The 15081-nt window shown below is 49.5% G+C and overlaps 1 protein-coding gene across 5 annotated transcripts in view; it reads right to left on the bottom strand.

The window, feature by feature from the left end:
* Window positions 1-1049: 1049 nt before the first annotated feature.
* The window catches only part of LOC101391864 (UPF0606 protein KIAA1549L), a 281751-nt gene continuing 267719 nt past the window's right edge, over window positions 1050-15081 (bottom strand). For 4 of the 5 annotated variants that reach the window (XM_087423158.1, XM_087423156.1, XM_087423155.1 and 1 more), the window contains 4 exons: window positions 12215-12312; window positions 9805-9953; window positions 8542-8693; window positions 1050-3176 (listed from right to left, as the gene is read on the bottom strand). In XM_087423158.1, the coding sequence (XP_087279284.1) occupies window positions 2895-3176; window positions 8542-8693; window positions 9805-9953; window positions 12215-12312 (681 nt within the window). In that variant the 3' untranslated portion in view covers window positions 1050-2894. Of the gene's footprint in view, window positions 3177-8541; window positions 8694-9804; window positions 9954-12214; window positions 12313-15081 lie in introns of those variants that run through there. The other variant, XM_087423159.1, reaches the window with a different exon arrangement.

Consider the following 15081-nt stretch of genomic DNA (forward strand, 5'->3'; position numbering starts at 1 on the left):
CTATACACTTTGTCTGAAGTTCTTTACATATTTAATCACCTTTTTTCTTCACAGGAACGTAGGGAACCCCTCATATGACCTTTGTCTACTTTTTAAACTTCCTAGCACAGTTCAAGAAATGTGTCACAGACAAGCGTGCAGGCAGCATGGTGACATGGAAAGCAAGTTGGATCATGAATCAGCAGGCTTGGGCTGGCGTCCTCGGGCAAGTCACTCCAATTCTCTGGACTCTTGCTCCCTTCTCCGAGGTCTCCGAGGTCTCCAAGGTCCTTTGTGGCTTCTTCAGCTATCTGGAGGGTCGTGAGGAACACAGAACCTCTGGGATCTCATGGAACTCTATTTTCACTTCCATGAGGCACTTTGGACCATCTGCCTTTTCTCAGAGCCAGCTGTCCAGGTATCTGACACCTCCATGAGGTCAGGAGACTCTTCAAAGAAGGGCACCATGTCTTATTCACAGAAAAATGAAACAATGGCAGCTATCTCCCCATTGGTGGGAAAACATAAACAGATTGATTTCTTTTCAGCTTCAGGTTCTCCTCCCAGATACTATTCTTAAACCTGTGGTGTCTAGTTTAAGGGAGGATCTGATTTGTTTCTCCATCCTCTTAGCAAGCTGAGCCATACCACTGCCTACTGTAGCTCACTCTCTGTAAGTCACTGGAAGATCCATGCTCAGACATTGTCTTTGAAGCATGTGCATACATTTTAATTACACTAAGGTCTTGAAACTTCATTTTCACATAAAGTATTTCCAGGCATTTACCAAGTAGACAAAGTACTGGGTTGATATCATTGCACTGATGAAGATTAATATTATTGATAAGGCGAGACAATGTAGCTGACTTTATCAGACTCATTCGCATGGAAAGGCTGAGTTTCTTTGGCTCTTTGTTCATTCAAGTGCATTGAATACCTATTTGGATAGACTTAGGCATTGTGTTAATCTGTCAATAAAATCTTGCACTGTCCACAGTGTTTTGCAAGCTGATTTAGGTTTTGGACTATAACAACTGGCCATTGGTAGAAATATACCATATATACACATGGAAATTACAAAAATACATTTTATTTATAGCTGATATTTTTTAGGTAACAAAAAACTAACACTATGCAAGATCAACCAGCATACCAAAAGGACACTACCAATATCATCCAAACAAGAGACTAGTTTCGGGATTCCATGACACTTCATCTCCGGAACATTCCAGAAAGGGCAACTTGCCAGTGGGATATAAAAACAGCTTCTTTGAAAAGTCTGTGCTTTGATAGTTTGAATCTCCCATTCTAATCAGTTCCACTCCTACTCTTCTCTCAGTTTTTAAATTCCCACCTTCTCTCAGTAAAGACCAAAGAAACTCATGAGGAGAATGGAAAGATGGGCTCAGAGGGTATGGATACAGCTGAAGCCAGAGGGATCACGGGTGAAGGCAGCACAGGACCTTGCTCTCCAATAGACACCACGTAAGCCCCGACATTGTACACGGCTCCCAAAGCTGGTGAGGAACCAGTGTCCCCTCCCCAGGGCTACGGGAAGTCAGTAGCTGTTTTGCTTTTGCATTGACAGTTAGCGGCTGGTGCCTCAGGGCTGGGAGGCCGTGTCCACCCAGAGCTCAGGAGGCCCACTCGTCATGCCCACCACGCCCAGGAGCGTGATCTGCAACATCACGGTCACAAGGTCAGCAGCCCTGTCATTTCAGCAAACGTCCTCTGCATCCAGTAACTACGGGCGGCTGGCGGGGGGGGGGGGGGGACTGGCTAACTCCACACACATTTTAAAATGTTATTTACATTTAAACAAATCAACAGATTTTCTACATTCAGAAGCTTCTAGAAACAGAGGCTGCAGCCTGGGGAGACTGTGGCTCCACCATGCCTGCTTGCAACAGGCATCAATTACTATTTCCTTCTGTATCACTTGGCAGCACAAGCTGAACATCATTGTTGAAGAGACAGAGATTTTCTTTAAAAGTCGATGTATCTATTATCCCCTAAAGACAGAAGCTTCGTTCTCAGGCCACCCTCATTGCAGGGCAAAGGAAATACCTGTTTGTCTTTTGGAGGATCCTAAAATACCTGTTTGTCTTTTGGAGGATCCTAAAATACCTGTTTGTCTTTTGGAGGATCCTAAAAGCACTGAGCACCGATTCTCTTTCAGCTGGATGGAGGGTACTCTATGTCCAAAATAACAACAGCTTTCCAAAACCTATCAACAAGAGTCCACCATTCCTTCTCATCTTCTCTCTTTCTGGGCCTTTGTTTAATTAATGAGGGAAAAAAGAGTCAGGATTGTTTATAAGTGCAGGCACTGACAGTGCTGATTTTCATCCAATTCATCCATCTGACTTTGAATATGAACCTTTAAAAGAAAAGGACTCAAGTTTCTTGGCTGGAGTCAGTGCCTCCCTTACAGACCAGAGGTGATTTTAACGATTGCGGTCAGAGCTGAAGGAGAGAGAGTCCAGTCTGGGGCTGCATCGCCCGCCTGCACTGCCTTTGACACAGAAACAGTTAACATGCAGAGGTCACCAAAGTCAGAGCTCTGTCCTCCCCCTTCTGGTGATTTATGAAAATGTGGCATTGGACAGGAATCTGCAGATTTGCCAGTCTCTCGTGACTAAGGCTCCACAGGGAAATACGCCCACAGTTCAAACATTTAACACAACAGAATATCAAACATATGTTCCCAGGCAGGGACTTCTTGACCTACAATCAGCTGAATAAGCCGAGAAGCAGGTCGTTCAAGAGTTTCCTGTTTCCCAGAAGCCCTACTGTTCACCTTTTGAGAAACTGAGGGTGAGAAAGACTCACACATCGTCTGTGTCTCAAGTCCCAACACCTTAGGCTTGAGAACCGCAGACGGCTTCCTCAGTGGAAGCCCCTTGGGCAAAGCATCAGACCTGGAACTCAAACATGTCCGTCTGTTTCTTGGCCAGCTTTGCCACCTCTTCCCGGATGGCCTTCACGAGGGCTGCCGTGGAGATGTTGGTGAGCGGCGCGTCGGACGGGTCATTCTCTGCCAGGCTCTGCTGCGAGGCCGCTGCCGAGGGCACTGGGGCCTGCTCCAAGCTGGGGTGCAGGCTGGCCGGCTGGCTGTACTGGCGGGGGAGCCTGGATGGTGAGTTCTGCTGATACCGTGACCGGGGGTAGGCCTCGATGTACCCTGGGAGGGGGACCTGCAAGGGACGTTTGGGCAGAAGAGAATGGGGTTAGGAAGAGGCTCAAATCACAGGACACGTGTGATACTGGGAGCAGGAGGGGACTGAGGACAAGGAAAGAGATTCGGAAGAAAATAGAGACCACGCACCAGTGTACAGATACAGTTAGTTTAGAAAGTGGGTAATTCGGACTCCCTGAATATGCTAGTTGGAGCAATTAAATGGGTGTTTCAAACCTTGCTGCAAACAGTTGGAACACACCTGAGTCCACATCTGAATCTACCTGCTACCTTTCTAATGTCAGCACAACCCAGCCACAGAAGTGTTGTTCTCTACGGCCCTCAGCGGACCCGGGGTTTCCTGTTGATGATGATGGCTGACATTGAATGAGCCCTGTGCGGAGGGCTTCCCACACGGGGTCGCATTTTACTTTCAAAGCAACAAGCTGGCAGGTAGGTATTGTTATCCTTATTTCACAGAAGAGGAAACCGAAGCAAAGAGTGCCAGTTTCAGATGACACAGCTAAGAGCCACAGAGACATGCTTTGCCCAGCTCTGGCTCCAAGGGCCGCAAGTTAGTCACCACACTGTAACGTTTTAGATGTGGAATACGATCTTGGTTTCTTGAAAAATTTTTCTCTTTTCGTTAAAAGTGGAAGACACACAGTTCTATGTTTAAATATATGGACACTTCTAGTAATAAGGACGAGTCAGTGATTTAGAATTTGGGATGACTTTCCCACAGAAACAGTGCCACTGTTGGGGATGCTGCTCCAGGCTGGTCCACAAAGGCTTTTTTTTTTTTAAATAATGTAGATTAATTTTTTAATTTTATTTATTTATTTGCTTATTTATTTATTTATTTATTTATTTATTTTTTTGGTGAGGAAGATTGGCCCTGAGCTAACATCTGCCAATCCTCTTTTTGCTGAGGAAGACTGGCCCTGGGCTAATATCCATGCCCATCTTCCTCTACTTTATATGGGATGCTGCCACAGCATGGCTTGCCAAGCGGTACGTCCGTGCGCGCCCCGGATCCGAACTGGCGAACCCTGGGCCGCCGCAGCGGAGTGCGCGCACTTAACCACTTGCGCCACCAGGCTGGTCCCACAAAGCCCCTTCTATCCCAGAATGTTGGCCGAACCCTCGGGATAAGTGCCTGTGGACGACTCAGCACCCCAGGGTGCTGCAGGGAACAGGGCACGTAGGGGCAGTTGGGCGGCTTTCAGGGAGAAGCAGCTTAGCTGAGTCTGGAAGATGAATAGGCTGTTGCCAGGGAGACCAGCTGGGAGAGCCATTCCAGGCAGCAGGAAAAGCGTATGCAAAGTCATGGGGGTACATAGAAGATGGTGCACCCAGGGAGGTTGGGTGAGTTGGGTGACCAGAGAGGGTATGTGGGGTGTAGCAGGAGCTCAAGAAAGACAGACAGGCAGGGCCGGATCAGAAAGCTGCTGAATGCCAGGCTATGGAGTTAAGTTTTCTATGGCACACTTCTGAGGAATACAGCATGTTTCCATTCTTTACAGAGATGCAACCGGGCCCTGGTGAGGATGAAGTGGGATGGGGTTGGGTGATGATTCAGAAATTTCAGATGGGTGAATGTGTAGTAGGCAAGCAGCCCCCCACCTCTCCCCACGGGGATGTTCCAACAACCACTCCTGAGAAGGCAGGTTTCCGAGATGCATGCCTGACGCCTGGCCTGGGAGCCACCGATGGGTGTCAGGCAGAGAGAGGGAGGGTCTGTATTTTAGAAAGAAGACTCTAGAGGTGGAGCCACTGGAGGTCAGGAAGAGACGAATTCTGAGGCTACCTCAAGGGGCCAAGTGAGAGCTAGTGAGGACCCAAGTGAGGGAGGAAGTAAGGGGATGGATGTCCCAAGTCTGCCTGGCAAAGAAAGACCAAGTGGCAAATAGGTGCTAATAATGGGTCTCTGTACACAAGGGCTGGCAGATTTCACCTGCATCTTAGAGGAAAACCACAGTCGGACTGTGCGAGTCCTTGGGCCCCGAGATCTGGGAATATACAGGTGACAAGGTAACAGAGCCAAGGCCAGGACACAGAACTTGTGCCTCAGGTCTCAGCTCAACTTCCTTTCTGCCAGGAGCCCTCACCCAGCCCTGCATCAGTCGAGGGCTCCCTGTAAGGTGCCTCCAGGCAGCTTCTCTAGCGCAACAGTCATCACGCGTGACCTCATCACTGTCTCAGGCCGACAGGTTCATGAGGGCAGAACTGTGTCTCGCTTGCTTAACGCCGAGCACCCATGCCTAGAATCATGCATGGTACACAGCAGGGAGCCTCTCAGATCCCGGGTCCTGAGGAGCATAGTTTGAAATCACTGAAGGCTGACCAGCTGGTGCCATATGTTTGTGAAGGGAGCTGCCACATCCCCTTTCCCTGCATTTCAAGTTCAGCTAGAGCCAAGAGTCCATGTCCACTCCTGAGACCCTCAGCTCTGCAGCATCAAGCGTCTTGGTGCTGGCAGCCGGGACAGGCAAGGGACAGCCAACTCCACTGGAGAGCCTCAGGAAGGCGAGGAGATGAGAAGCTCTTCCTCAGGCTAGAGCCATCACACCTTGCCAGCCAAAATCCAGGCTGGCAAACACCACTCCTTCCCCTGCCAGTGCCGCGGCAGGTGTCACCTACGGATCCCAGCACACTTTCCTGCTGGGCCTGGAAGCCCCTCCAACCCTCCTCCATCCAGCAGCAAGGATGAAACCTCTCTGTCAGCCCAGGCCCAGGTGATTATCCAAGCCAGCTCCTTACGTCTGGATACCCAGGTTCAGGAAGGTCAGACATCCCAATGAGGCGGGGCCGTTTCTCCTCACACAGATGTGGGGGTGCACATAATCTCTGCCCGATGGGGTATCTTTATCAAGCTGACGCTGGTCCCTCTGACCTGTATTGTCTTTTACACGTGATAAACCAGCTGGCCTCCCTGGCTCAGTTCCTGGCTGCTGTGCTCCATGCACGGGCACACTGCCCTGCTTGACTACAGGGGGTAACTGGGCTCCAGGAAAGACCCATTCAGGCCGCAGCAATCACCTTCTTCTTAAAAACAACCACTCGGAAACTAGCTCTCACACTGAGGAGGAAGGGCCCAGAATGATAGAGTCATCCTGTCGGGAAGGTGAGTTTTTGATTTGCTGGGTTCCTTCTCCTTCATCTTTAAGGCAATATGAACCCAATGGCATCGGGATGTCGCCATAAGCCTGGCTAAGCTCTCATCTGTAAGGGTCTTGAGGGCAAGGGCCAAGGTTTTGGAAAATACCTCTGGCTGACTCCTCCAAACATGCAGGGGACTCTGCATGCAGAGGATGAGCCCACACAGCTGCAGGTTTACTGTCTAATTCGCTCAATTAAGTATCATCTACTTTCTGAAAAGCACACATTGTGTTTAGACTGTGAGTGGAATTAAGGCATCACATGAGCCCAGAATTGATCAGCTCACACCCAGTGATGTCAGCTGAGCAGGAGAGAGGACGAAAAAATGGCCACAAACCACCCAAACAGAGGTCATGAAATCCCACATGAAGATCTGTGATGTCACAGCAGGGAACCCCTCCCCCATCACTCTCTTGGAGCTTATTCACTCCAACTTTACCAACCATTCTACCTGGCTCAGACATGCCTCATTTGCAGATAATAGCACGTTAGGAAAAGTATATTTAAGGGTGAGTATATCTCTGGAAGTGGGGACACTGACAGCAATATAAAGTGCCAGCTGGGAACAAGGTCAGAGAAAGAGAAGACATACTGAGCCTTGTAATAACTCCAAATATTATAGTAGTTTGGAGATGTTTGATGTAGGGGCAATAATCCTATTATTAGGATAATCCATCAGAGCCCATCTCGCAAATGTCACTTTAGTATAGTGAGGCATAATAATAACAACGTTGATGCCGAATCACGTGTTAAAGACAATTATGTTCTTCTTTTAAAGAAGGAGAGGAGAAGGATATAGTTGATTCCAGAATTTTTTTAATGCAAGATGGCATATATTTTTAAATATTTTGGAAATTAAAGGGGTAAGCTTTGATCATCAAGAAAATTACTACATGTAGGATACCTTTACCCCGATGGTGAGCTTTAGATGTGCCATCACTGCAGTAAGAGCAGACACCAACGCTGAGCTCAGTTGAGCCTGTAGGATGGAAAGTATGGACCCCAGGGGTTTGGACAGAAAGAAAGACAACCCAGGCCTTGGGTGTCAGGGTGTTTCCTAAATCTAGGATATATTTCAAATACTGAGACCAAACCCGAAAATGACATCCAGCCCCGGGGCCCTCAGGTTCGGCCTGGGGAGACAGCCTGCCTTTCTTATCCATGCTGGACGGTCTCACACAGGGAGCAGGGCGGCCCACTCCAGAGCCTTCACTGGGCTATAATCTTGTTGGCGTGGTTTTTTTCACTTAGCAGCCCCTAACAGGTGACTCAGAGGCAGGTTTGGGTGTGAACATCCAGGTTCACCTGGTTGCTGCCCTCTTGGGTCCAGGCTGGGCCAGGTCCACTGCACCTTATGCTCCTACTTGTAATGAAGAGAGAAACAAGGGACGAATGCAAGACAGTCCTCGGCCGGAAGTCAGACAAAAAGCCTCAGGATCCACAGGCAAGGGAGTTCAGTCTTGGGGTCTAACACTTCATTTTCTGGTATTTCATCTAAACTTTTTGCAGAATTTTAAACCTAAAAAACCCCCCAAATTTCATACAGGCTTTGGAGCCATCCAGATGCAGGTTTGTTTTACTTATTTATTTTTTTCCCCCAAAGCCCCAGTAGATAGTTCTATGACATAGCTGCACATCCTTCTAGTTGCTGTATGTGGGACGCGGCCTCAGCATGGCCGGACAAGCGGTGCGTCTGTGCACGCCCGGGATCCGAACCCGGGTCGCCAGCAGCGGAGTGCACGCACTTAACCGCTAAGCCACAGGGCCAGCCCCAGATGCAGGTTTGAATTCTGGCCTTAGCACCTTACTAAAGCTGTGTGGCTTCAGACAAGTCCTGTCACTTGACGAGGCTTCGGTTTCCTCGTCTGCATGGTCGGAAGCGTCATGGGAACAATACCCAGCTAGTGGGACTGTCTGAGGACAACGTCAGATGACATGAATCAAGCACCAGCGTGGAGCCTGGCACACGCCTCATTGTTATTATAAAAATTTATTTGACTAAGGTCGCCGTGCTAGGAAGAGCTGGAACCTGGACCAGAAGGCAGGTCTCAGTTCCTCTGTCAAAGGACACCCCACCTGACCACACCGTCTCCTCTAGATGGCTGCCCCTGGCGGCCTCGTGGGTGGAGGGGCTGAGATAACAACACAGCCTCAGCCTCTCATCCCTTCCTCCCTGAAACGCGTCAAGAGGTGAAGTGGTGAGAAATCAGCAAGGGTCTCACCGAATCGGCCCACTGGCTCGGGAGCTCACTCTCCCCTGCATAGGACATCCAGGCCTGGTTCCTGTAGGACGAGGGAGGCGTCGGGATGAAGTAGCCCGTGAAGCCGGGTCTGTTGGCAGCTGGGATGGCGAACACAGCCGGCACCGTATTACCTGGCGTGGAGGAGGGGAACAGGGCAGATTAGGCCAGCACCCGCCCGCGGGCCGACATCTGCACAAGCAGGGAGAAGCTGGCATCGGGGGAGGGGAAATGGGAGACAGCAGACCTCCACCTGCAGCCCAGGGCCCTGCTCACCTGCCCAGTCAGTACGGAGGCATCATCTGCTGTGACTCAGACCTGGCTTTCTAGAGAAATGACACCTCAACTCCGCTCACTGAGCCCTCATCAACTCCCTCGTCCCCATCCCAACACCTCTGACATCTGGCAGGAGGAAATGACACCCCAGGGTCCAGGTGTTTCCCTCCCAGGGAAAGAGCCAAGAAAAGGAACCAAAAGGAATGGATTCCACTGGAGGAATTTCTGGACACAGAGAGTGCTTTAGTAAGTGTGGACAGCTCAGTGCCTGCAGTATGAGACTAAAAGGTATGGTTTGAATAAACTAAAAAACCAATTAGGGCATGTACAAACCTCAATGTTCACTTCAGCACTGTTTGTAATAGCAAAAAATTGTAAACTACCAATATGCCCCCCACTAGGGGAAAGGATAAACGGTGGCTTATCATAGAATAGAAAACCACGCGGCAGTTTAAAGGCGTGAGCTAGATATCTATGTATGGAGCAACCTGGAGAAGTCTTGAAGACACTGAGTCAAGAAAACAAAGTACAGAAGGAAATGTATAGCTTGACATCACTTACGTAAATTTAAAATACATAAAGCATTAATATATACTGTTGTATACACATACACATGTACAAGAGGTTAACACCCACTGCTTAAGGACTGTGATTACCTCTGGGGAGAAGGGGAAGGAGATGGGGTGGATGGTTGTATCTGTAATGCTTTGAAGATATATGTAACAATTTAAAAAAACCCTGAAGTCTGGCAAAATGATAACATATATGCCGACTGTAATATAGCTCGTCCGATTTCAGATCCTTATAAGAAATACAGCAGTAGTTTTCTAGCCAGGGCTCCTGAGCTCAAGGGAGCTGGGAAATGCAGCGGCTCTGACTGCCGGGTGGGGATAGGAGGTAGAGTGAGGGTTTGGGGCGCAGGGCTGGGCCGATGCCCGCGGGCTCCGCCCGGCTGCCCCTCCGGCCCACCTGAGTAATTTAACGCCGACTGGTCCAGCTGCGCCACGGACACGGGGCCTCGGGACACGTGCGCGAAGGCGGCACTGTCGTGCAGCGGGGCGGGCTCGGGTCCCGCGGCCTCGGCCGTCCTGGTCTTGCTGCCCACGTCCGAGGTGGACCTGTGGGGGCACAGCGCTGCATCAGGGGGCGGGTCCCCGGGCCGGCGAGGGGGCGTTCCTCAGCCCGCATCGCCCCAGATAACAAAGCAGCCACACGCCCAGACTTGCAGCGGCGGGCGTGGTGGCTGAGCTGGAGCCACTTTTAGATACTCAAGGTCAGTGCTCCCCTGAGGGCGGCTCTTGTGTCCCCGGGGAGTAGAACACTTAATTTCCACATAAAAATAAGCCAAGCAATTAGCGCTGGTGGGAACTGGGGGTGGTCGACCTGGGAGGGGATGACATCATGGGCAGCCAATGAGAAGGCTTCCTCTGGAGCCCGGTCGCTCCCCTGCTGCCACCAGGACTGCTGACCCGGGAGGGCTGGGGACCACGGTCCCTGCTGCTACTGGCAGGGAGCAAGAGCAGGGGCCCGGCGCTTTCTGGGCATTATGAATGAGAGAACACAGTTTTTCTTTTTTTGGTCTCAAGGCAAGCAGAGAATCCGGCCCATTTAACACATCATATTTCCACTTAGTGCTCAGAAGCCACGTAAGAAGAGGGCAGCCTGGGCTCGGCCGGCACCCGCCTCCCCGCTATTATAAAGGGTGGTTTAGCGGGTCTCTCTTGCCTTTCACAGAGGGACCTCAGGCTCTCCTCAAAGTCAAATGGAGGGAGGCTAAGGCAGCCACAGCAGGTGGCAGGCTGCCAGCCCACAGGGCCACCCTCTGAGCAGAAGAGTGGCTGTCACAGTAAGAGCAGCACAGAGCCACATCAAGGGGGCCGGGTGGGGAGCAGAGGTTGGGGTTCTAGCCCCCTCGCCTCTCTGAGCCTCACCTTCTTTGTCTGTAAAACGAAAGGGGTGGATGACCCCATCTCAAAGCTTCCTCCCTGGTCTAATGCTCTGGGTTTATATGGAGGGCAGTGACCTCCTGTATTTGGCAAAGATGGCAGACCGTGCAGAAGGACATGGGAGGAGACTGGTAGTTGAGAGAAGAAATGAAATAGATGCTGGCCTTCGGCTAACCTACTGCAATGGCTGATGTGAAGCGCCTCCCATCCAGAACCAGCAGGAGGAACGGAGAAGCCCCCTCCTACTTCCCAGGGAGGGTTAAACACAGAGGGTGTGATGATCTGACTATACTCAGGATGGCTGCCGGACGATCAGTAGTGTGGGGTCTCCCTGCCTTTCCCCATCCCTCCCTCCTTCTCCTGCCTGCTCACTCCCACAGCACTGGCTTCCTGCATGCTGTTCCAGGCATCTGCTACTCGTTTGGAAAACTCTTCCCAGGAAAATTCCTGGGTTCTGCCCCATACACTCCACCCCTTTTAAGGAATCCCAGAGCCTTTGAGACCATTTAGGCCACTGCCCTCATTTTACAGATAAGGAAACAGGGCCCAGACAGGGGAGGCAGCTTGCCTGGAGTTACACAGCAGGTTACTGGCAGGTTAGGTGGAACCCTGGTCTGCTGCTTCCCACCCACCCTGAGCTCGCCTGGGGTCAAGGGGTGGTGTCTACACACAGCTCGGCATTCTAAACCACTGGAAATGAAGGCAGGGCCGTTCCTGAGGGAAACTCATTTTCTTCACCATTTTCACAAAGTCCAGGCCTCTGGTCCACAGATAGGGTGTGACCAGCATGTTGTGGGGAGGCTGGGGTAGGAGGGCCGGGGCAGCGGGCATAGCTGTTTCTCCCAGCCGGGGACATGATGACTCTTCCAGCCTGTCCCACTGCTCACGCTTGTGTTTCTTGTCTATCTTTATTAAAAACCTGTGCTTTCAATATCATTACAGAGCAAAGAGAATGCTGCCCATACGCCCACACTTGACATATCTGATTCATGGGCTTTCAGCCACCCCATCTTGGAAGCCAAGAGTTGGGGTGGGTGCCTAGACACGCTGCTGCCTGGCCTCTTGGACCCCACCCCTAAATAGCAAAGGGACTTCTGAGTGCACCCACACGGCAGGAAGCACCCAGACTTGAGGTAGTCATTGTGGTGGCCAGAGCTGGAGTAGTTTTTAGATGTTCAAGGTCAGGGTATGGGGCTTTCACAATAAGGGGAAGTTGACCTTGGGCTTCAATTGTGCGTTCTACAGGACTTTCTATTTAAAATGACAAGAAAGTTGGTCAACCCTCTGTGGCCCCCACTTCTTCACAGTACTCACAGGACCCCAGGCACCTGGTTGTCTGTCCAGGTGATGTACCCTGAGTGGGCGGGCATGAAGGAAGCCTGTCTCCGGGTACGACAAATATTCCAAACAAGGCAAAGAAAGGCATGTGTTACCGCCTGAGAGAAGCGACGGCCACAGGGCCAGTCCGGGGGGGTACAGGCGGAGGGGGAGAGCCCATGACCATTTCAGGAAGCTGGGAAAACCTGTAGGCCTGTGAAAGAGACAAGCAAATAGAGGGAGACTGGTTAAAACCCAGAGTCAGTCAACACACAGGTTCTTCTAACTTAAAAGGAAGCAAACTTACAGGGTCAGACTTTCCTTCCTTCCTCAGACTTTGCCCTTCAGTCTTTCTTAACATGTTCCCAGTCCCGCCTGCTATCTTACCTCTCACCCGTCTCCCCTCAGCTCAGGCACTGCAGCCACAGTCGTTCAATTGTTCTTAGATCCGCCAAGCTCTCGCCCCCCTCCAGCCTTCAGACATGTGGCTCCTTCTCCCCGGGACGCTTTTCTCCCAGGTGTTCCCAGGGCTCCTTCCTTCATTTCATTCATCCAGCCCATTCTTCCCAGAGACCCATTTAATGTATCTCCATATTCTGCTTTATTTTTTGTCATAGCAATTGTCACTCTGGAATTATATTGTGTCATTGCTTGTTTATTTATTATCTGCCACCTGTAGACTGTAATGAGGGCAGGGGCTTGGTTGTCAGCTACGTCCTCCTCAGGCCTGGAGCAGCACTTGGTTTATCACAGATGATCAATACATATGAGGTGAATGAATGAATCATTGGTTGTGTTTCATGGAAAGCAGGTTTAGTGGGGGAAAGCAATGGGTCTGGAGTCAGGAGGTATGGGCAGAGGGCCTGGTTTGCTGATGAACAGACTTTCAGTCCCTAAGCAAGTCATGTGACCTCTCTGGGCTTCCGTGTCCTCTTCTGGAATGAGACAAGGATGCCTTGCTCAGAGGGGTGCTGAGAAGACCTGGGAAGTCAGTGTATGTGTAAGTATTCTGCAATCGATACAGCTCTATTCAAAGATAAAGGATTGGAACTGTCACTAAAGTGAAGACTTTAATCAACACCTGAGGGGACAAAAGGACAATAGTCAGAGATAGACAGGATCAGAGAGCCAGGCCACAGCCTTCTTTAGAGAGAGGAAATCTAGAAATACTCTCTGGGAAGACAAAGTTGAACGTGTGCTTCTCATTCATCTTTTTCTTTTGGTATCATGGCCTGCCAGCTCTCTCGAGGAACAAGATGACAGGACTTGAGACCTGAAGGCAGCAGGACAAAGAGCAGCAGCAGAGGGAATCCATAAATAGGATCCTGTAAACTGAATGAGTCTTCTCCTCCAGCATCATGGCAGACCACATACTTGCAAGGGCCAGCCCACTAAATAACAACTAGATCCTGGATAAAGCATACCTTTTAATGCACTATGGGAATTGCAAGATGTAAGGGAAATCTCAAAGACTCCACCTACCACTCCCCCTACCCCCACCTCAGCAAACTAAATAAAACCATGAGTTGAAACCAGAGGTGGAACTAGTGAGTAGCAAGCAAATAGGGAAGGTGGGGTTGCCTGGAAGACAAATGCGATATTGGCAATCAGTCAAGAGATTGAGCCTGGGACAGGGCGAGAGGAGGCAGGTGAACCCAAGACGCTCATAGCCAACCTGGAAGGGCTGACAGTGCTCCTTCCAGGCAGGGAGGTTGGCAGTGCTCAGGCAGAAGCGACTGTAAGTCCTCTTTGGAGGAAAGTATCTCTAAAGTAGGCCCTCAGGATTAGCACAGATTAAGAAGAAGCAAACAGGAGCTCCTAATCAAAGACCAGAAAACATATACGGAAGTCAGAAAAAACAAACAGATTTAGACCTTTAAGGACTTGAGAGTTTGAAATTTCCAGATACAAAACAGAAAATAACAATGGAAGAAATGTTTTTTAAAAACTAATTGACCAGACAGAGATACTATCAGGAATGATCTTGCAGATTTGAAAAAGAACAAATGGAGCTTTTAGAAGTGAAATGGAATTACTGAAATAAAACACTCAACATAGGGGAATTAACTAATAGATTCATCACAGACAAAGAGAGAATTAATAAACTAAAAAATGGAACTGAAGAAATTACTAAGAAGTAATGACTAAGAATTTTCTATAATTGATAAAATCAATAAATTAATCATTTCAGGAAGTAGGATATATTCCAAGCAGATAAATAAAATAAACACACACCTGGATACATTGTATTAAATGATAAAATACCAAAAGCAAAGAGAAGATCTTAGCAGCCAGAGAGAAAAGGCACCTACACAGCGATGACCATTAGACTGACAGATGACTTCTCAATAGCACCATGGAAGGCAAAGTGCTCAGAGAAAATAACTGTCAACCCACAAGTGTACCAGCAATACTAACTTTCCAGAACAAGAGTGAAAGAAAACATTTGCCCAGATCTACAGATGCTGACTGTATCAATACGGAAAGCTACATTACCGTGCTGCATTTCCACTTTTTGAGCATCAGTAGACTATGGATGCTAAGGTGTACTCAGGGAACCAAAGTCTTAACCTCCAGTAGATCCTGAGCTCCTTGGGGTTCAGCAACCATGTCTCCCTCATTCTGGTACTCCCACCTTACCAAGCACTAGCAGTGCTAACTATTTGCTGAATGACTCTTGAGTGAACCAGGAGTCAGGAGACCCAGGCTCTTGTCTTGATTCAGCCATTCATTTTCTGTGGACATGTCATTCAGTCTCTGCACCTCATTTTTTTGTTTTCCTTTTGAAATAAGGCATTGGAGTAGCTCACAGGCTTCCAAACAAACATTTCTCTAGCCATGAAATCATTTTGACATACCCCAAATATGACCAGATTAAAGCAGAGCTTCTCTGGTTGAAGTTGGGAGGTGGGGGCAGGTGCTCTGGTGAATTTGGCCCTTTGCTTACCTACATGATGACACCTTGGGAACTTCCATGAACCCT

The sequence above is a fragment of the Ceratotherium simum genome, chromosome 34 (genome assembly GCF_057802395.1).
Source record: "Ceratotherium simum simum isolate JZ-2026a chromosome 34, ASM5780239v1, whole genome shotgun sequence".
NCBI lineage: Eukaryota > Metazoa > Chordata > Mammalia > Perissodactyla > Rhinocerotidae > Ceratotherium > Ceratotherium simum.